General features: G+C 39.7%; 1 protein-coding gene across 1 annotated transcript in view; it reads right to left on the bottom strand.

Moving 5' to 3' along the window:
* The window catches only part of HDAC9 (histone deacetylase 9), a 697,702-nt gene that overhangs the window by 398,936 nt on the left and 274,864 nt on the right, over positions 1–23,902 (bottom strand). Inside the window, 1 exon segment of the mRNA XM_074268892.1 lies at positions 4,486–4,617. Coding sequence (XP_074124993.1) covers positions 4,486–4,617 — 132 coding nt within the window.

Genomic DNA, 23,902 nt, shown 5'->3' with positions numbered 1-23,902 from the left:
TATGATTATTATGAACATAATAAATGTAGTTTGTGTTGTTATTTTATATAGCTAGTCTTAGATAATGCTTGAAAGCTTTTAAGCATCTTATATATGTTATTTAATTTGATCTTGTTCTGACTTCATGTTTATACTGTCTTCCCCTTTAGTACATATTTGTTCCCCCTCCATTGGAGAGTAACGGCTTTATGAGTGCGGGGCTGTTTCATACCTTGCATTCCAGCATTTGCCATAGTACCTGGTATACAGTAGGCGCTTAATAAATATCTAAATTCTTTTAACTTCAAATCTTGAAATTCAGAGCTGCCCTTTTACCTCAACTGCCTCTCATCCCCTCCCAAATATCTTACAAGCAGAGGTGTAACTGGAAATTCCAGCCTCAAGTCTCCATTTCTTTCCCATCTCCCTTGTTCCAAAAGATCCCTATCTAGGGATTTGTCATCCTTATCCTAGTGAAGAAAGGGAGCCATCAAAGAACAAAAAAACAGTAAGTAGAATGTTCAAAGCTGTGTTTTAGGTATTCAAATGTGACAAGAAAAAGGGAAAAGATTAGAACATGGGAGACCTATTAGAAGGCCATAATCCAAGTAACAGGTGATGGGGGAGTGAACTAAGTGCATGGAGAGAAAAAATAAAAAAGGCATCCAAGTACAATAAGTAGGAACTGGCAGATGCCTGAGTCTGGGAATTGAGGGAAGAGGAAAAGGCCAAGGATAATTCCAAAGTCATAAACTTGAGTGAAAGAAGGAATGATGGTACCCTGAAATAGGCTACCTACTTCCTGGGAGGTGAAGCACTCGAGGTGAAGAAAAAGACAGCCATTTTCTTACAGAGATACTGCCTGCATGGATTCATCTAATTTGAATCTTGACAATTTTATTTTTAAATTTTCATGGGGGGGGGAGTGAGAGGAGGAGCTAACAATAGTGATGAAGAAGAGGAAAACCATGGATGATTTTTAATATAGAGAAAAGGAAGGAGGAATTTCTGAAAAGAAGAAACTAGGGCTACTTCTAAAGTAACAAAGCATCTAAAGTAATGTGTTAAATGGGTTCCACACTTTTAAATTTTTAATTAATCAATCACTTCATTTTTTATTTGTTTTTCTGGGCAATTAAGGTTAAATGACTTGCCCAGGATCACACAGCTAGGAAGTGTTAAGTGTCTGAGATCAGATTTGAACTCAGATTCTCCTGATTTCAAGGCTGGTACTCTATCCACTATGCCACCTAGCTGCCCAATTTTTGAATTTATTGATTTTTAATTTTCATCTAATTTATTTTTTTTAATTTATGGAATAAAATAAGCATTTTCATAACCTAGTATAATAAAAAAGATTGTACATGAAATTGCAAATCTATTATGTCCACTTTGTTATTGCTTTTAATTATATAATAAAGTTGCCATATTTTTTTTCCTTTTTCCCTTCACTCCCTTGGTCCTCGAGATGGCTATCGTTAGGCACAGATGTCTAATGGTGTATGTCTGCATGTGTGTGTATGTGTATGACTGGCTATATAAATATGTATGTCTCTATAGTCATACATATATATGTATTTTTTAAAATCAAGCTTAAAGGAACAGAAATTCTCTGTTTCATATCCAAGTCTCTATTATCTTGAATTTGGTATATGGAAATGTTCATGCTATTTTAGTATTAATGAAGTATAGGATAAGATGAAAAGGTGATGTCATTGAGATAAATAGGGACATTTGGAGAAGTTTATTTAGAAAGAAAGAGAATGAATTTCATTTTAACCATATTGGGTTTGAGATCCACTACGGGACATCCAGGTAAAAACTTCCAATGGGTAATTGTTTCTCTGGCATCCTAAACTCTCCATGTTCCCACATTCTGTTTACCACATAATAGAAAATTGTTTATATACTTTTAGCAAAAATTTCTCCCAAATAGGATGGATATGATTTTGTTCAATTATTTTTCAGCATATACTAGATTAATTACTATTTGTTAATTTTCAACCAGATCCCATTTTAGAAGTACAATATCAGCATCCTGGCTCACATTGTAGATAGCTCAATGTCCCTTCATGGAAACTAAAATAAATTATCAATAAATTTATAAAAAGTAAAGTCCATATCAATTCAACAGAAGAAATTGATGGTATTTAAATAGTGCTTTAAGGTTTGCAAAGAACTTTACAGAAATCATCTCATTGGAGCCTCACAAAAACCAGAGGTTATTATTTCCCCCATTTGATAGATGAGGTAACTAAAGCTAAGAGAGACTTCTTTCAGTGACTTATTTAGGGTCATTCCTACTACTCATTAAGTATTTCAGTCAAGATTTGAATTCAGGTCTTTCCATCTCACAGTACAGCATCCTATCTTTCATAATAACTATCACCTCACAAAGCAATTATGGTAGAAGTGCAGATTCAAAAAAAAAGGAAATCTAGCCCAGAAGGCTTAGCATGTGCTTTAGATGAAGAACTATACCCCAGTACTCTTCCTCCTCAATATGGAGCTTAATGGAGCCATGACAATGCTAACCTTAAAACAGCATAGGGAATCTGCAACGAGTGTCCCAGATTAAGATGGGGGGAAGAGTCAAGTTGGATGGAAAGACTGCGATTTGGAGTTGGAGAAATAGGTTCATATCTTAGTTTTGCCACTTCCTAGAGTAACTCAAGCAAATCATTTAACTGCCCTGGACCTCAGTTTCCTCATCTGTAAAAATGGAAAGATAAACAAGATGGTCATCTCTAGGTCTCTATTTTTAAGATCCCTAAAGGCCCTTCTAGCTCTAGAATTTTAGAATTTCTAGAGTCATTATAAGAGATCCTAGAAAGGACACCCCTAAATTTAATCCACTCCCGAGATAACTCAGTTGGGGGCTAAGTCATATTCTATTGGCAAGAAGTCTGCCAAACAAAGTGAGCAGCCGAATGATTTCAAGGAGATGCTGACCTTGCTTTAGAGAACTATTTAAAAGAAAAACAAATTTTAGAAAATCTTGAAATCACCCTTTATATAAACAGTGGGAACTTGGATTTCAGAGCTCTTCCTTCATTTGTGCGGCACTAAGGATGTCACTCTTAAATTAAGCATGTGCTAGAGCTCTAACATGCTCAAGAGTGACTTAACTGGATTCCATCTAAAATCCCCTATCATTCAGAAATTTCCCTAAATGAGTCTTTGATCTAATTCTGAGTTTGAAATGTATGTTTCACTATAACCAAAATAAAACTTTATTTAAAAAAATCTGCCTCTGTGAAAAGTCTCTTCATCTCACTGGACCTCAGTTTCCTCATTAATAAAGGATTCAAAGGTTCTTAGCTCTAAGTATATCACTCAAAGACCCCAATCTTTCTCACTAATGATGTCTTCTCTGCTATTAGACCCAGTGCCCACCATGTCAATGGTCAACTTAGAGCTGTAGCTCTTAACTGGAAGTTCATGATTTTTTTTTCTTAACTTCTGGAAACTATTTCAATATAATTGGTTTCCTTGGTGATTCCATATATGTGTTTTCACACATTTAAAAATGGGCCTCGGAGAAAGGCGTCAGGCTGCACCAGAGTGCCAACGGGGTCAATGACACAAGTGTTAACTTGGAGAAGCTTCAACAGCTAAGACCATAGGGACCAACCTCTCAAAGCTGGACATATAACCAAGATGAAACGTTCCAAAGCAAAGGTGATGACCAAGAAGTCAAGGTGGGATTGCTTGGTTCAAAGTAAGATAAGATTTGACTCGAATGGAATTTGTTTGGATGGAATTTGTTTGGGTCTTTATAGAATCACAAACACAAAGGGTTCCTATTGCTTCAGTTGCCCATCCACCCTTCCCCAAGAATACCTAGATGTTCTCTGATTTTAGACCAGATCAAGCAGGCAGAAGGGGCTCTGGGAGACAACAAGTTGTTTTCTCTACCTGTTTTCCCCCTAAGCCAGTGGTTGGGAGGGGAAGATTATATCAGTGAAAGTTTAAAAAAAAAAAGACTAAATTCATCTGAGACTGGGGAAAATGGCAATTTTCCTCTGTGAAAGTTGACAAATTGCCCTCTCCTTTCCTTCACCCCAGATACCCAGTTAACACAGAAAGCCATTAAGGAACTGAGACAATATGTGGAAGAAACAAAGTTTGGATCATCCAACGAGAGGTTCATTTCCCAGATGCACATGTAAGTACAGTGGGGAGAGCTGGGGGAGGCTGCTAGACTTTCCGAGTCCGATTTCGTTTTTTCAAAAAGGTGGTTGGAATTTCCAAACTTCACTGCCTGATTCTGCAGAGATTACAGTGAGCTTTGGCCTGCCGGCCTTAGACCCGGCCGCCACAGAGTTCATCCAGTCATTCATTTTGTGTTTTACCTCGTTGGTTAAAAAAAAAGACCCAGCTTCAGTGCATTTTCATGACAGGCTTTTCTCAGAAATGATGGCCCCCTTTAAAACAACTTTCAGATGCTACAAGCAAGAGGCACACTTATGCCTCTGAGGGTCAGTGTGGCTCGGCCTCAATTACCTGTCACCTCAAACACTCGTTTCTTGAATGAAGTGACAACATTTCCATCCTTCCGCCTGAGTAAGGGGCTGCTTCTCCTCTCTGTCACTTTCTGTTTTAATCGGGATCGCACCTTCAAGTTGGGCTCTGAGGCTGGGGATTGAGACAAAAAAAAAAAAATCGATAAAAATTTTTTCAATAGAGCTCCAACTGCTTTTTTGTGTATTTTCAATTTTTCAAAAGCTCATCCATTCCTACATTTGCTATTCTTAACCTCATCTTTATGGGCTGGACCCAAAACAGTGACTTAACAAGCAGAACTGAAACTGATACAGGTCAACACAAGAACCATTTGTTTTTGCTTTCTAAAATAACAATAATGATGATAACGAGAACAAGCACAACATCTGTTACTCCGGCCTCATTTCTGCAAAATCTGAAAAAAGAATTACAGATATCCTTATGTATATAGATGTAATGGACATATAGACATATGTTTATTTTATATATGTGCATGTATATATATATATATAAACCTACATATGTGTGTATATATGTGTATATATATATGTGTGTGTATATATGTGTGTACCCATATACATGTATATATACACACAAAATGTATATATATATATATATACATGTACATACACATACTATAGTTTTACATATTGTATAATATGTATATGTATGTATAGTTTACATACATAGGTTTACATATGTATAGTATCCATATAGTATAGTATAGTAGGTATGTATTTCTATATGTGTGTGCATGTATCATGTAGGACTATACGTTATAAAATAAGGGCTGATCTGGGAATTGCCTACAGTAGCAAAGTCACACAAGTGACATGTACACACATACAAACACATTCTGCACATGCATGTGGAATGGTCTATACATGCACTTACCATGTGCATGTTACTGATTAAAAAATATAGGTACGTGTAGTGAGAGACATAGAAAACCACATGCATATGTACATGTGTACACACAGAATAAGGGACAGAGCTTACAGTGGGACTCATTCCCTCTACTCTGCTGATGTCTTTGTTTTCCTCCGGGGTTATCTACCACTAGATGGTAGAGTTACTAATGGGTCAGTTAATCATTGCAGTGACAGAACAGTCCCGACAAGATTTATGATATGACATTGTCCCCCGCTCTTAATTTCTCAAAGGTGAATTCCAGGAACAATCCAGATTGGAGGTCTATGTGATTTTAAAGACTTCTGTGTGACCCACGGGACTAGAAAGATGCCTGTTCAGGCAGGAGCAGACACCTCGTATAGCAGACAATTTATGGGAGACTCTGTCTGCTGGAGTGTTGGGGTATCAGTAGTTCCAAGCCCGAGTCCCTTAAAATAGATGGGGGTGGCGTGGAAATCTGCCTACATAATAGTCCCCATTAACCAAGGCTAATTGCCAAGTTCCCATGTCTGCCTGGTCAGCGTGTAATCAGTTGAGCCACACAAGAGACTGGACGTCCCATGGAGGTCTCAACAACTCCTAGGCCATGCACACAGTGATTTCTTTTCTGGGTGTGAGGCATATCTTAGAGTATCAAGTGGTTTAGCTATTGCACGGGCAAGGCGATGTCTGGGCACAGAGAGTGTCATAATTGGAACCGCAAAATGTGAATTCAAATGTTACATGTGACGGGCTGATGAGATCCTGGACAAGGCAGTTAATCTCTTTCAATTTTAATTTCCTCACATATAAAATAGGAATAATAAGAATACCTACCTCACTGGGGTGGTTAGGAGTATCAAATGTGATACTTTAGGTAAAAGGTTTAGAGAACTGAAATTAATTTTAAATGACTTTCTGAAAAATGGAGTCACTCTGCAAGCAAGGATCTAGGGCCAGATTTGTCTCATGAAGAGTCTTCCTGACTCCAGGGCTGGCACTACACCATTGATCTACGTGGTCAGGGAATATCAGTTGAATGAGGATCCAGATCCCTTCAAGGACATCAGTTTTGGCCTGAAGTCTAAGGAATTATTTACAATTTGAAAAGGAAAGATCTGGAGGTTTTTTGGTTGTTTGTTTAAGGATCTGACTCTAGGCTTAGGAACTAGAAGTTATCCCATAGGATGCAACCACCCCTCAAAAACTTTGGTCAATGCCATCTCCATGAAAACTTCCTAAACTCCCAACCAGGAATACTATTTCTTTTCTCAGAACTTCCCTACATTTCTTTCAAGCTCCACATTCCTAGTGCCTTTAACTGCTTCCCCTTTCACCATTCTCTCTGGACATGCTTTCCTTTGTTCCGTGTCATTCCTGAAATGGGTCATCGAGAACTGGCCACCACGTGCTCCACAGGCTCTGAGGCAAGCGGCCTTTTGCAGAACTGCTTCCTCTCCCAGCAAACACTCCTTTTCTCAATGTGGCCTAAGATTCAATACCTTACCTTCCTTGGCTTCATATATATATATATATATATATATATATATATATATATATATATATATATATATATATATATATATGTATGTATATATATGTATATATATGTATGTATATATATGTATACATATATATGTATATATACACATACATATATATGTATATATATGTATACATATATATGTATATATATACACATACATATATGTATGTGTATATATATATGTATGTATATATATATGTTATAGTATTAAGAAATATTGCTCTTGTGGTTTTCTAGAGCCCCTCAGAACTTTTTCATATGAACTATATCTTTCCAAGTAAAATTTTCTTTGTCTTGTATTTGTGAAATGGAGTTTCCTTAGGAACCCAGATTTCTAGCCAGTTAATGAAGGAAATCCTGAAGACATGGAAAAGAAACTTCATGGCAGATAAGGAAGCATCTTCCACTTGTTGGGGAGAAAGAAACAGGGCTTCCAAGACTGGAGGGGAACTGGACTTTCCTTTGATTCAGAAATAGAGACTCTGCACATATTTATTTCTGATAAAGTAACTACAACCAAGAGGAAGGAAGCGACCCAAGAGAAAAGCCATGGGAAAACGATGGGGATTGAATGGCATTGTAATAAGAGGACTAGACTTGGGCCAAGGAAGTTCTAGATTCAATTCAAACCTTGAAATGACTGAAAAATGTCACTCCGCTGACTAACTTCTCTTCCTGATTCCTCATATTGCTTAGCTCAAGGTCTAGATTGCGCCTTGTCAACAGGCAATCACAACATCATGAAACTTACATGAAAAACTAGGTTTATCACAATTAAGTGAGATAATGTATGTAAAGTGCTCTGTCAGCCTTAAAGCCCATACTGATGATGGCAGCTAAAACTATTTTTCTCTTTCCCTGCAATGAAAAATCCCAAGTGTTCTACACATAGAGCTACTAAAAAGCCCAGAGTTGGGAGCCCATGAGAATGTTCTATTTTGGAAATTCCAATGAGCTTGACCAATTCCAAGGAGCTTGCTCTTAAGCAGAAAATTAATTGAAGTATCATCATTTCACAGCCTTTTAAATATGAGTCCTTTTACCCAACTTTCTCTTTCCCTCAACAATATAATGCATGCAAAGCATTTGACAAACTTTAAAACAATATAAAAATATTTCTGAATATCACTAACAATTGTAGAAACTGAGGCACAGAAAAATCATGTAATTTATTAAAGTCATAAAATTCTGGATCCCATGTTCCACACATTTCTTTAAATGAATTTCCACCTTATAATGGGCATGCATTATGCACATTAATTAACGCATAAACCTCTACCAAAGCATTTCTAGGACAATCACTGTAAGATTCTAGCCTCCGTTCCATAATGCTAATCTCATTTGTGCTGATCCCATACTCTGGTCCACTACCTTATCTATCTCCAGTTGCAGAAACCTAAGGGGTATGTATCTGTCTGTGAGTGAGTGTGTGTGTGTGTGTGTGTATATGAATTTGGAATGTATAGATACATATATAAATAAACAATGCATGCAGACATAGATGTACATCTAAATGTCTCCAGGATTTGGGGACAATGCTTTCAAAGTCTCCTTTTGAGCTTGGTTGTCAGGTCCTAATTGCAGCCCATCACCATGGCACCATGGCACCATGGTGGGTATTTGGAAATGAGGAGAACTACCATTTCACAAACGCAAAGGTCCAGAAACTCTTCGGGAACGTGTCCCAAGAAAGCCCAATCAGCTCTGCTCCTTGGGCACATTGCCAATTCCCCTCCTGAAGCACCTCCATTGGAAGAAAGGGTTAATTCTATTTTTAATTCTCACATGTTCCCCAATGGCACAAAATTTCCATTCCAGTGACTTCCTAATGGGATGTAAATCTCCTTGCCTAGAAAGAGAGTTTCGGGAGAGGGAGAGGGAGATGGGGGAGAGAGGGAGGGAGGGAAAAGAGAGAGAAAAAGAAAAAGAGGGGGGAAAAGAGAGGAAAGAAGAGGGAGAAAGAGGGAGATGGGAAGGGGAAAAGAAGAGAGAGGACGAAGTAAAAAAAAAAGAGGGAGAAAGGGAAGAGAGAAGGAGAAGGGGAAGAAGGAACAGAAAGAGGGAGGGAGGAAAAGGCTCTCCTTATGCCTGAGTGCATTTCGTGCCCAGCCTCACTGACTGCCTTTCTATTTTTATCCTCCGACCAATCACATTCTGCATTTCAATCAATCACATTAACAGAAGGCAGCCTGTGTGCATGTGTGTATGTGTGTATATCTGAAATCCTTGCACCTGCTGAGATAACCTTGCAGAAAAGATGGCTTATCATTATTTAGATGAAAACAGCCAATTCTAAAATGAAAAAGAATCCTTTAGGCTTTTTTTTTTCTATCTTACAAAACCAGAAATGTGAAATACCGAGTCAGTCACTGAATAATAATAAAACCTTCTGAAAATGGCTTTCTAGCCTGCCCTGGAGGAGATGCAGGCACCTGAAAACATTATTCTTGTGCTGAATTATTTATGTGAACATAGAGTTGTCAGGAAAAAATGTGGGACAAGTGACAGGTAGGATTCAGGGGACAGGGTCCCAGAAGGCAGAATCATGGGCTATTCACCACCCGTAAGACAATCAGTTCAGTTCCAAGGGTAGTGAATCTAACTCCTAAAACTCTTATGCTTTAAATAGATGTTTGATTAATGCAGAAAGTCTCCACAACAACAACAAAAGCCTTCCATATTGATGGTGAGAGTCTCTAGAAGCTATTTGCAAATGGTTTTGCATTAATGGCAGAATCAGAAGGGACCTCTCTCAAGTTATTTGGTCCAGCTTCTACATCCAAGATAAATCTCTTCTGGAGTATTACTCACAATCTCATAATTTCGCACAATCACAAGTAAATCTGACAATTTCTTAAAGATCTCCAATCAGGGAAATGAGTGTAAACTGTTATTTTTACCTTCTGAATCCAATTTTTCCTGGGCAACAAGAAATTCGGTTCTACACACATATATTGTATCTAAATTATACTGTAATATATTTAACATGTATAAGACTGCTTGCCATCTGGGGGAGGGGGTTGGGGGAGGAAGGGAAAAAATCTGAACAGAAGTAAGTGCAAGGGATAATGTTGTAAAAAATTACCCATGCATATGTACTGTCAAAAAAAAAGTTATAATTATAAAATAAAATAAAAAAACAAAACAAACAAACAAACAAACAAAAAAAAGATCTCCAGCCTCAGAAGCTCACTGTTTTAGCATTTACCTATCACATGGTGAATCAAAGCTTGAATTACTAAAAAGTGTTTCCTTATATCATCCCCAAATCTACCTTCCTAGAACTTCTCGAATAGTCCCAGATCCGTAGTTGTGTGATGCTCAAAAGTGATTAGGTATCAATCAGTCAATGAACACTAATAAAACACTTCTTGTGGCCTAAGAACTATTAGGCTCAAGAGATTCAAAATAAACACAAAACAGCCCTTGGAAGCTATTTTAATTACCTCTATTTTGAGGAAGTATTGTAGAAGTATCTAATAATTCCATCGCACCCATTCATAGGCAGCAAGAATTCCTTTGCTCACTCCTAACTTTGTAGATGAGAGCATAGAGGTTTTTATTTATTTCTTTTTGTTTGTTTTTAAACAGAAGACATGAGCAGGGGGAACATGGGGAGGGATGTTGTTTGGAAAAAGCCCTGCATAAAGAGCATCATTCAATAAGTCACGCAGTCCTTCCAATGGAAACCTAATGTTGCCTTTTTCTTGAGGGTGCTCTTAAGAAGCAATCCAACTGTAAATGCCTAGAGGCTAGAGATGGATTTATTTTTGTTTTTGAGTTTTCTGAGCTTAGTATAATCTCTGGCTCATTTACACTGCATCTTCTATCTTGGGGTCCTTTCAAAGTCTTTTTTCTTTTTCTTTTTAATTAAAGCTTTTTATTTACAAACTACATTTTACAACTTTGACCCTTGCAAAACCTTCTGATCCAACTTTTCCTCTCCTTCCCCCCACCCCTCTCCCAGATGACAGGTAGTCCACTACATATTAAACATCTTTCCATGGTGACAACCCAGGATTCCCCATAATACCCTCAGGGAGGCGCCTCCCTCCATATTACGGAGGATAAGCTTCTAATGGCATCATCATTGGCAAAGTTTAGAACTGCCCTTCTATGATTCATGCTAAGTGGGGCAGCAGAGTAACATAAACTTTAGATCCATGTGGATCTAAGTCCAAATTTGGCCATTCAGAGACACTGCAAGCAAGTCACTTAGCCTCAGTTGCCTAATCTGTAAAATGTGTAAAAACCATAACATTTACTTCACAGGATTAATAGAAGGCTCAAATGAGATAAAGCCACATGTAAACAACTTTGCAAACCTTAAAGATAAGTGCTCATATGACTGCTTATGAAACCCTGGATAACATTTCCTGGATATTAACAAGATATTGGCAAGTCAACATCCTTATCAGCATTCTGGGTTCGAATAGATTTTCCATATAGAATGCTGTTTTTACACCAATTCTTTTTTGAGGGGCTAATGAAGAAACTGAGAAAGCTGAAGAAAGTGGCCAATTTTCAGCTGAAGAAGAGAATGCTTCAATGGGGCGTAGAAGTCATTTAAAGGATTTAAAGAACTGTCACGGGGAAGAAGAAGCAAAAGTGTCCTATTTGGACTCTCAAAACCGAAAGAGTAGAAGTTGAAAAAAATGCAAATATGAGCTCAGTGGAGGAAAAACTTCCTTCCAACAAGAGTCGTCCTATGGAAGGGAGCAGAGACTGCCTGAAGGAGCAGACAGAGGTACTCCTGCACTGGGAGCCCTTCAGCCAAGGCTGGAAGAGTAGACGCCCACTTCTTGTGGCCGAAAGGACTCCATGTCAGCCACAAGTGGGACTCAGTGTCCTCAGAGGCAACACGTCAAGATGGATTTGGAATCAGGAGATGTGGACTTGAATCCTAGCTTAGACACCCATAAGCTATGTGGGTGAGCATAGAGAAATCACTAAATCTAAGCTTTAGCTCCTTCTCTGTGACATGTGAATAAATGAATGCTTGTATCTTCTACATATTGCCCAGAGTTATTAGGGAAATGCTTTGTAAAATTTAAGTATGATACCAATAGATGGTCCCGTTATTTTGACATTTTAGAAAACAAAAGATAACAAGCAGCTGCTAGAATCTTCTGCTTCCAACTTGTGCCTTCAGGACACATGGAACCTCACTGTTCCTTAGGCTGAGTTTTATATGGGATGACAAAGAAATAAACCTGATTTTTCAGAACCTTATAGTGGCAAAGAATCAAGAGGATTGCAGTGTATTTCCATAGAAGATTGTTCTTCTGTCTTCTTCAGGATAATCTGAACTGTCCTAAGGTCTAATGAATATATATTTTTTTATTATCCAGAAGAAAAATGGTCAGAAATTATATGAAGGTAGGAGAAAGACAAGCACATTTCATTTAGCTTTTAAAAGCATTTAACCAGCTGTTGTCTAAGCAATGTGCCCAATTACAGACAATCAAAAGTAAAAAGGGAAAAACCACCTTAAAATATTTAAGGGCATAATATATTTCATGCAAATGATGCACTTAGATGTCTATAAATGTTTCTTGCATAATAAAATGCAAGAATCAAATTTCAGTACAAGTTCATTAAAAATGAGACTATAAATACTACTCACTGGAAATGAAAGCAAAGATGCTGCTGCCCATTTTTTACTTGTTTTTTTTTTCCTTATTTCTCTCCCTCCCTACTTGCCTCCTTGAAAATGATGGCTCCTTTGGTGACTAGAAATGGTTTGTGGTATAAGGTGGCTTTTTACTATTTCCCTCACCCTTTTAGAACACACCTATTATGGAAGAAAAGTATCACACCACAGAAATCCCAAGGCTGATTTCAATTAAATTGAGCACCTGTTTTGGGCAAAGATACAAAAATAAATATTGCCCATGTTTTTAAAGAGCTCAGTAAGAGATTCACAAATGAAAGAGACTTTGGAAGCCATCAAGTCCAACCTCGTTGTTTTTGAGTGAAAATCAAAGTATCAAGTAGGTAAGAGGTGTACCCAGGCTCTCAAGAATTCAAATCTGGGTCTTCTTGATTCTGAAACCAGTGCCTGTTCATGTGATCTGATTTCAGATTATTCTGATTTCTCAGGGATCAACCAATGAGTGAGCAAATAAACAATCCTTCTACCATCAATTCTCAAAACTCATGTTTTCTTATTTCAACTGGAGATGATTTTTTCATATCATATTTTTGTTAATTTTTTTTCAAAACATGTGCATGGATAATTCTTCAATGTTAATCCTTGCAAAATCTTGTGTTCCAATTCCCCCCTTTCCCCACCCCTCCCTAGATTGCAAGTAGTCCACTATTTGTTAAACATGGTGGAAGTATATGTTAAATCCAATATCTGCATACAAATTTATACAATTATCTTGTTGCACAAGAAAAATCAAATCAAACTGGAAAAAATGAGAAAGAAAATAAGATGAAAGCAAACAGCAACAAAAAGCGTAAAAATGCTTGTGAACTACATTCTCTCTGAGTGTAGATGGCTCTCTTCATCACAAGACCATTGGAACTGGTCTGAATCATGAAGATTAATGTTTTAAAGAATTAAATTAAATTAAAATTTTTTGTCAAATTCACATTTTAGTAATCAAAATCTCAATGAAAGTTTTTTTTTTTTTCTCAACTTCACCAATCAAATAATCGGCAACATCTGAGAAGGAAAATGTCCATGTTCATTATTTTCTAGGATGAAATGACAACTGTTGAATTTCCAATTTCTCTGACATTTTGGATAATATTTCTTTTATCTCGATTATTAAGTACCCTTTGGATTCATGGGCAAATCATATTTCATGAACTACATTATAATGTCACTGTCTAGTTCTATCTCTAATCCAAAAAAAAAGGACATAAAAAAACCCTTCCTTACTTTCTACCAATAGGTAGCACAATGCATAGTGTTGGACCTAGACATAGAAAGACTTGAGTTCAAATCCAGATTCAGGAGCTTACTAGCTGTGTGAACTTGGATAAGTCACTTAATCTTGTTTGCCTCAGTTTATTTATCTGTAAAATGAATAGGAGAAGCAAATGGTGAACCTCTTCAGCATCTTTGCCAAGAAAACCCCAAAAGAAAAAATGCTTCCTTCCTGTCATCTCTGCCTCCATTTTTCCATTTTCCCTGCTAATAAGGAGAAATAAATCCTTGGCTATAGATGACCCACAATAATTTGCAATCTTTACTTAGCTCATTGGTTTAGAATTTCCAACAAGACGTTTATCACAATTATTTAAAACAAGATTGAACCATCACCCTAGCTCTCTCAACCTTGTCTTCTCATGGAAAGGAACCCGAAGAACAAAAACAAATGGAAAAAGGTCAGAATGGAAACAGGAGTTCAGGATGGGGCACAAGGACAGGAGTTTGAATAACTGATTTACTGAATCATTGGTCATTGTCTATGAAGGGTCTTCATCCCTTTGCAACCCTGAAATATCCTCATCTATACCTGTGGCAGTCTCCTCTCCCTTTCCAAATTTTATGAATGCTTTGTGTTCTTTAGAAGCCATGCATTTTCCTAACTAATGTCCATTCATAAAAACCATTCACTTGTTATAAAGAAAAACAGTTCAGCAAAACCAAGCAGCAGTCGTATACAATAAATTGCACATCCACAGCATTTTTCTGGAGCACAGGGAAATGGGTTTCGTCCTATGTCCTTCAGAACCAGAGTTCACAAGGCCTTTTATTTGTACTCAGCCACTATGGTACCTTTATAGTATTGTTTTGTGTCTTTTATTGTTTTTTTTTCTTTTCTTTTCCTTCATATTCTTTTTGATAGAAATGAGAAAAAATAATTTGTTTCATGCTGGAGCCACAAAGGAATACGCTTCAAATTAAGGGATAATCGATAGCTTGTAAGAGCAACGAAGATACATTTTGGGGAGTTTCTATGTTCAGAAGCAGCCTCTCAGTGCTCCAGTCACTCCCTGAAAGCAAGAATTATTCTATTTTGTCTTTGTATCCTCCAAACAGTTAAGTCAGTTGGTCAAAAAGCATTTATTAAGTGCTAACTATGTGCTAAAAACAAGGAGCATAAAACTGCTTACTTGAAACAAGAACTGTAGGTGATAGGAAACCAGTTTAGGTAGAGGTGTTCCCAGCATTCCTTGGTTATCTACCAAGTGCTAGAGGGGCAGAAAGAAGCCTGTGGGAGGCTCTACATCATCCTGGGAAAGAGGAAGAATGGAAAAACACCTTCCCTTCAACATTAAGATGAAGCTGGGAACCAGCAAAGCAGCCTCAAGGAAAGATTTCTTTACTTAGGAAGGAGTTGGCCCCTAGGCAATTACTCAAAAGGACTTCCTCTGAGCAGGAAAAAAGACTCTTTAATTGCAAGAGGTGAAAAGAAAAGGTCTTCAGAATCCATAGTTTTACTTTAATAAAACATCTGGGGAGCAGGGATCACTTTGGTTAAATGAAAAGGTTAAATAAGGTGGTACCCAACTGTCTACCCACTTCCCAGAAGCCACAGCAATGGAGACTCTGGTTATCCCCAGAGGGTCCCCTAAAACATTGGAGTCTGAGCCTGTGTGTGTGTGTGTGTGTGTGTGTGTGTGTGAGTGTGAGCCTGTGAATGTACAAGTATGAGCGTGTGAGTGTGTGTGTGTGTGTGTGTGTGTGTGTGTGTGTGTGTGTGTGTGTGTGTCTGGGGGTTTGAGACTGTGGATGGGCCCCTCAGTGTGTGCATGTGGGTGAATGTAAGTGCATGAGGGTATCCAAGGATGAGTCTGTGTCAGGGTGTAGGCGTATGAGCGTATGTAATGAAAGTGTGTGTGTGTGTGTGTGTCATGTGAGTGTGCGAGTGTAGAGTTGGTGTATGTGTGTTCGTGAGTCTGGCCATAAATGCACATTCAGTCCAGGTCTTGCTGGGCTCCTTAATTTTTTTTTTTTTCTGAGTGTTACCTGGGGCTCATTCTTCCTTAAGAGACACAGTTGTCAGACCTAATGTAATTAAAGAGTAATAGAGGAAATGCTGAAAAGGACCCCCCTTTTTTAAATGGGGCTCTGAGAAAATAGACATAAAGTGACTCACCTAAGGTCACACAATTAGTCATTTTAGAACTCCGAAGCAAACATGGACCCTTTAAGAGCAGCCAAAGTTTGCCCCTGCCCTGCCCCTTCATAATCACTCCTTAGGCACCTTATCCTCTCTATGGGCCTTCCTTTCCTCACCTATAAATGGGAACTGGGGCTGGAAACTTTGGGGAGGTCAGAATATAAATAGCTTTTCTTTTTATGAATTACGGGGCTGCCCCTTCACAGACCACACTAATAACACCCTTAAAATACAGATGGTTACAGGATTAATGAGGGCAATGGAAAGGTATAGATACTTTATAAACAAGGATTTATGTATGAATTATATATAAGGATAACCCTGAAGAACACTAGTAAGGGCTAGTGTTTATATAGTGCTATAAGGCTTGCAAAGCACTTTGTACATGTCACTTCATTTAATATCACAACAGTCCTGGGAAGAGGCGCCATCAGGATCCCCATTTTACAGATGAGGAAACAGAGGCCAGATTGGAGATAAGGCTTTTCTGACCCCAGGCCCAGAGCTCTATTCACTGATCGACCTTGAGTGGCTCAGAGAGTGACTAAATAAAGTTCAGCTGGTGATGTTATGAGAGCAATGAGAAGCCATGGGTGATGTCAGGAAAATACGGCATACTTGGAAGAAGATTAGGGAAGAGTCAGCTGGGATGGGCTGCAATCTGTATCCCTGCAAGGAACACCTACATCAGAATAACCAGGGAGCCACTGGGACCATAAGCACCTTAGCAGACAACTGAAGAGCTGAGTTCTGACTTCTCCCGACATTCTCCAAATAATTAAGTTTCCTTCATCACCAAGAGACGCCAGTAATTGTGAAGCCGTGAGACAAGAGCCCCCAGCACCTCTGCTGTGCACATGGGGCTCCCAGATCAGGGAAAATCCCTATGGTCACTCATGACTCAAGTGTATGGAATCTGAAAGGATGACACACTCCAGCCCCAGTTCTAAGGTCGCAGTAGACAGAAGCAAACAAGTCTCTGAGTCATGTCTGCTGCTTCTGCCTCAGAAGCCAGAACTGCACGGAGTCCGGCACTCAAACTCCCACCTCAGGCCCTGACACGCCAGGCAACTCTGGGCAAATCCTGGCACCCCTCACTGAGGAGCTTGGACTCCATGGCATCCAAGATCTAAGACACAGAACTCTGTCAAATTTCAGTAAATGTCAATGGATGCCACATCTGTGATTCACAAATCGGACTCCTGGGCCTCTACCACTAAGAGCTTAAACAAAAGAAAAAATACACGTACACATACAGAGACAGACACACAGACAATCTCACAGATAGATACATAGGTAGATAGGTAGACAGGCAGTGAGATACAGATAGATAATCACACAGATATGTAGATAGATAAGTAAATAGGTAGACAGACAGAGATAGAAAGACAGACCGACAGAATATCACACAGATAGATATATAGAAAAATAAATAGATAGAGCAGAGAGGTAGGGAGGTAGGGAGGTAGGGAGGTAGACGGACACAAGTGGATGGACTGGCAGAAAAATAGACAGTAAGACATAGGAAGGAAGGAAGGAAGGAAGGAAGGAAGGAAGGAAGGAAGGAAGGAAGGAAGGAAGGAAGGAAGGAAGGAAGGAAGGAAGAAGGAAGGAAGGAAGGAAGAAAGGAAGAAAGAAAGGAAGAAAGAAAGAAAGAAAGAAAGAAAGAAAGAAAGAAAGAAAGAAAGAAAGAAAGAAAGAAAGAAAGAAAGAAAGAAAGAAAGAAAGAAAGAAAGAAAGAAAGAAAGAAAGAAAGAAAGAAAGAAAGAAAGAAAGAAAGGAAGGAAGGAAGGAAGGAAGGAAGAAAGGAAGAAAGGAAGAAAGGAAGGAAGGAAGGAAGGAAGGAAGGAAGGAAGGAAGGAAGGAAGGAAGGAAGGAAGGAAGGAAGGAAGGAAGGAAGGAAGGAAGGAAGGAAGAAAGGAAGAAAGGAAGGAAGGAAGGAAGAAAGGAAGAAAGGAAGAAAGGAAGGAAGAAAGGAAGAAAGGAAGAAAGGAATAAAGAAAGAAAGGAAAAAAGAAATGTAGGTAAGTAGGTAGGTAAGTAGGTAGGTAGATAGTTATCAGACAGACAGATAGATATAGGCAGACAGACCAAAGCATTTGTGGCTACCCTCTACATGATAGGAAAATAAAAGAAATTAGGCATATAATGGGTATTAATCAAATGGAGAATGGACAAATTGTGGCCCATGATGTACCAGAATACCAGGATGCTATTAAAAACATGAGAAATTCAGAAAAACTTGTAAAGACTCCTATGAACTGATGCAGATTGAAGTCAACAGAAGCAGCGACCACTACATATGAAGACAAACACGCTAAGATGAAGTCAACATGGAGAAACTGTAAAGACAAATCTTGGCCTCCAAGAAAAGATAAAAAGGGATTATGGGAATGGAAGTCTGCATGCCTTATAAGAAGCTGTCACTGTATCATCAGCTGGTTTTGCTTAAAAGTTTTTCTTTATTACAAGGGAAAACTCATTTGGAAGGGGCAAGGGCATGGCTGGAAATGATATTCATGTCAAAACAAAAATCATCAGTGCAACTTACCTTTTTAAATAAAGGTGCAGGAAAGCAACCCCCCACCTTCTGCTCCTATGAACACGCCGTAAGAAAGAAATCTGATCTTTTTCTTCCCTCCATCACGCCTATGACTAACACAGTGCTGGATCCTCTAGGGGCCCAGTGGGGGCTCACTGGATCAACTTCTGGCTTTCTAATGAAAGAAGGCTTCTCACCTCAGGCTGGAAGATTTCTGAAGTACCTTTCCTCTCACATCCCCTGATTCCTCCATACTCCACTGCCACAATAGACTGGGGAAAGGCAAATTTTTATAAGATGATACACACCCAATTTCCCACTAGTCCACATGGAAAATGAAATGGGCCTTCCAAAACCTGAGCCCCGTTTTTGGATTCTTTCCATCTCTGAGCCGCGTTCTGGTGATTCTGGGTATTAAAATGCATGTTTTAATGAGGCTGGAGAGGTCCCATTAGCCCAGAAGCCTGATTTATATGACTCGTGGGCTCCACGGCAATAGAGGCAGGCCAGCCAGCTACTCCTGCTCGGCCCATTCAGCAGAAGAGCTGCAGGCATCCGAGGAAGGCCAGGTTCCCAAAGAGAGAATGGAGGAACACAAAGGGACACGAGATCGGCTCCAAAATGTACCCTGACTCTTTATGACGCGTTTGTTTACTTAGGCTGACAGAGTTAGGTCAGATCAGGGCTTCCACACAAGCAGAAATTCTCTGAAAAATCGACAGGACTGCCAAGAATTCCGAAGCCAGAGGCCTTCTCTCCACAGAATACGGTGAAGATTCAGGAGGCGATGTGGTGAAATAGAAAAGAGCGCTGCCTTTTGAGCCAGAGAACTTGGATTTGAATCTCAGTGCTGTCTAGATCTTAGTTTCATAATCTTTAAAATGGGGGAGAGGGGTTTTCTGAGATCCCCAACGGTTATAATTCTATGTAACATTAATAAAACTGGGTGATCTATCCAGAGCCAAATTGAGAGTTTGGGGCAGATGATTCTGAGCCAGGTGAGGTCCATGAACCCTAGATCTCAAGCTGGATGGGGCCTCCACTAAAGCCCCACCCCTTGTCTTCTAAGTAAGAACCCCAGAGAGGGAAGGTCACTTACCCAGAGTCCTGCGGGCAAGAAGTGTCAAAAGTAGGATGTGAACTGAGGTCACAGGGCTTAGAGTCAACGACTTCCTGTAGTCCACACAGCAAATGTTTCATAGATTGGGCTGGTCTAAAATTCTAAAGTCTGGATGAGAAATATAGACATGGAGAGAGCCGACATCCATATTTCTTTGTGTCTTTGTTGTACACAAGACATCCAGAGGTATTTGAGTATGGCAATGTCCCTTCTGAAGAGAGCAATTAGAATGAGAAGAGATCATGATTATTTTATTTGGTCTCTGAAAATATAGTTAACACAGCATAACGTGCATCAGCTCGACCGCCTTCCTTGGCCGGCAGCTGAAGGGCTGTACTCTGGGTTAGTCAGAAAACAGGCAGAAAAGTACTTTCTGTTCCTCTTTGGAATTATAATTTAAAGGGGATTTAGTGTGCCTCCCTCTCTACTTTACAGAGATAAAGGACCACGTGTGTCCACTATCGTATATAGCATCAGCCTCGGCTAATGTGTGATTGGTTATGAAAAACTGCTTTTTTCCTTCTTTATTAAAAAGAAATAGTTATAAGAGATGGATTGCTGGAAGGGAAAATATATGACAGAAGAGTAAAAGATACTGATACCAGCTTATGATGCTGTTGTTATGTTTTTTTGTTTTGTTTTGTTTTGTTTTTTATTTTCAAAAAGGAGGATTTGGAAAGACCATCAAAAATGCACACAAATCCCAGGACTCCAGTTTAAATATCCAAGTCCTTCCAAGTGCCAGTGGCCACAAGGATCCCTCCCTCAGGGGAAGGAAGGAAAGGTCCACCCTGAGTGACAAAGGTCAGATTTCTGCAGGCCATGGCCCTTCTGGAACTCGGACGCTCCTGGGCTATCATTGTCTGACACCGTCCCAGGGGGGCAGGGGCGGCTCCAATCTGTCCCCACTGCCAGAGGGAAGCCCCTGTGGTCACTTTAATCAGCTCAGGGTCACCAAAATTGTGTTGTACTGGTTCCTGTCACTCCACCCCCGCCCTCTCTCCCCTAAATCTGCCCAATAATTTTGGGGAATTCAGTGCTGATGTCAGCAAAAGCAGAGTTAAGTCCCAAGACCTCAGTTATCCTCAATAGGGGTCTGTCTTGTCAGTTTCCATGCACAGGTTTTTTCCTGAATCTGGGAAGGAGCTGAATGGGCTTTGTCGGGACAAAGGATCAAGACTCGGCTCAAAGGCCTTTGTGATCCCAGTCTTCATCATCTGGCAAACTTTACTATTTATTTTAGTTCCTTTTAATACTTGGTTCAGATTTAAATAGATTCTTTCTTAAATAAAACCCCAAATGTCACCGAGATCATAAAACTCATATAGAACATATTTTCAAATAAAGTCACTGGTCACTGCCTAAAACCTTTCCATGCTAACCCCTGGTACCACTGGCTCTCTACTTACCCTAGGTGTGTTAAAACACGCACAATTGTGAGCATGTGCATTTTATACACATATGTCTATTTCCTCTGTGTACAGGTGTATTGCATGGATGTGTATGTGTGTATAATTTGTATTTTTCATGCATTGAGACGGCGCGGTCCACTTTTAATTAACAAAGTATCTGGTTGGGCATTTTATATCACGCACCCAAAACATCTGCCCTGAATTATAGCCTGCTTCTCTTACACAGACAATGGGAATTGAATTAAAGAATATTTGGAACCCCCTGCAGAGTTATGAAAGCATTAACAGCTGCGTGAGAACTGAACTGTCACAATGTCTGAAGAAGGTTTTGGGATCGACAGACAGCCACGCTGTCCTTTCAATCACAGACTGTGAAGGAGAGGGAAGAGAAAGCAAAGCAAGCTCTTTCCTGCTGAAAAAAGGAGGAAAGAGCGTGTCCCAGCCCCGCACCCCGGTCCCCTCCCCACTTTTCAACATGAATCCCTAGCTCAGCACACACATTCTGCATCTAAGCCCAACAGAGAAAAAGAAAGAAAAAAAGAAAAGAAGGAGGCATGAAAAGAAGGGAAGGAAGGGATAAAGGAAGGAAAGGAGGGAGGGAGGAAGAAAGAAATAAAGAAAGGGAGGGAGGATGGAAAGGAAAGGGTGAAGTAAAGAAGGGATGAAGGAAGGAAGGAAGGAGGGAAGGAAGAAGGAAAGAGGGAGGAGGGAGTGAGGAAGGAAGGGAGGGAGTAAGGGGAAAGAGGAAGAGAGGAAGGAAGGAAGGAAGGAAGAGAGGAATGAATGAAGGAAGAAAGAGAGGAAGAAAGAGAGGAAGGAAGGAAGGAAGGAAGGAAGGAAGGAAGGAAGGAAGGAAGGAAGGAAGGAAGGAAGGAAGGAAGGAAGGAAGGAAGGAAGGAAGGAAGGAAGGAAGGAAGGAAGGAAGAAAGGGACCTTGTCAGATAGTAAATCTACAATGTCTGCTGTCACAGAGAAAACAAATTACATTGGGTTTGCCTCTTTTGTCCCAAAGCAGTTCTCATGGAGACGGCTGAGCCCACACTCTGCATTTCTAGCTGCTCTTTCTCCCTTGGCGGCAGCAGATAGCAGTTTGTCGGGCTTGTCCCTATGGATGCTTACTGGTTTCAAATGCCGCTTTTTTTCAACATCAGAACCAGCCTCGCCATCGGCTTTCGGCCTCCTGGAGATGGAGACCCATTCAAAGGCTGAGGCACAGCAGGGGCCGGGCTTTCCCCCGCGCCTGTAACCGTATCACTCATCGGCAGCCTCCTGCATCAGGGGCCAGTGTTTTCTTTCAGTGTCCCCTTGCATTCCTAAATGCCAGTCATGGCCCTAAGACCCCAGGCCGCAGCCTCCCCGTCTCCATCAATAACCCCTACAGAGGAACAGGGCAATTCTGTCCAGCCCAAAAGCAGACTTCTATGGACACAGGAAGCTTCCAATGGCATAAATCCCCACAAACTTACCTCTTCTCTAGATCTTGCCTCATTGAATGTATTCGGCAATAATGAAATTGGTGTGTGTGTGTGTGTGCGTGTGTACATGTGTGTGTGTGCGTGTGTACGTGTGTGTGTGTGAGTGTGTATATGTGTGTACCTGAGCATACAGACACACACTCAGGCCCGTGTGGAAAGGAGTTTTGTCTAATCAGAAACAGAAACTGTGCCAGCAGCGATTGGCACAAACTAGGAGCTTAATAAATGCACGTTGGCTCGACTTGAATCATGATGTATAAAACAGCTCTTCTCTACTACATGAAACCTTTTTTGAGTCTTACTTAGAAAGAGGCTCTACCTAAAAAGAAAAGAGAAGCTACACAACTTCCCAGGAGCAGGACAGGTGTCTTTAACCTTTCTTACACACCTCCCCCTCCCAGTGCCTAGGACAGGGTTGATACCCAGAAGCTGCTCCATAATTGCTTAATGATCAATTTAACAAAATAGTTTCTGCTTAGAGACATGCATGTGTGGTACATGACTACAACAGTGCATTAATGTGCCCGCTGCAAGAAATGTCAGCAGTCAGCAAGCATTTATTAAGCACTTACTAGTGTCATGCTTATGAAGGATCATAACATATAAACATAGCTGCAGAATCCAGAGAGCTATGGAGAGACTTATATGAATTTACGAAGCGCTAAGGAAGCAGAATTGAGAGAAACTACCACAATGCAGCAGCCACAACCACATGATGCACAACAAACACTAGCAAATTATAATGAACAAATCTGACAACACAGAGAAGATCTGAGCAGACCACTAGCCTTGCAAAGGTGGGGGATTATGAGTGTAGAACACTACTTACATAGGATGACCATTCCGTTCAGTGTGTTGATTTATTTGGTTGTTTGTTTTTTTCTCTTTTTATTTATGAGTGATTCAAGATTATTTTTGAAGGGCTAAAGGAGGCACTTATGAACTAAATCAAAGAGCTTCCAAACTACTGAAGAGAAATGAATGCAAAGAACTTTCACATGTATTTGTCCTGTTTTATATGTTACGTATGAAATTATACACAGGATTAAACCCCTGCAAACTCATGGCCTAAGTAAGACAAGAAGAACAATATTTTTTCAAACAATGGATTCTCAGAATATATGGACGAAAGAGAATATTTTTTAAATTTTACATCCTCAGGAGCTGCCATGTCATATGGAAGCTTATATGGGAAAGGCTTTTTAACCCATTTGAATAAAAGGCATAAATACATATCTATATACATATGTTTATTGCTTCACTTAAAGAAACAGAAAGTGAGAGAAATAGCATCTAAACAAGGTTAGCACATGAATTCTAAACAGTTTTCCCATCTAATTTATTCTGA

This window comes from Sminthopsis crassicaudata, chromosome 5 (assembly GCF_048593235.1).
Source record: "Sminthopsis crassicaudata isolate SCR6 chromosome 5, ASM4859323v1, whole genome shotgun sequence".
Classification (NCBI taxonomy): Eukaryota; Metazoa; Chordata; class Mammalia; order Dasyuromorphia; family Dasyuridae; genus Sminthopsis; species Sminthopsis crassicaudata.
Note: the sequence above shows the minus strand (reverse complement) of the source record. Positions and strands in the feature narration are given on the sequence as shown.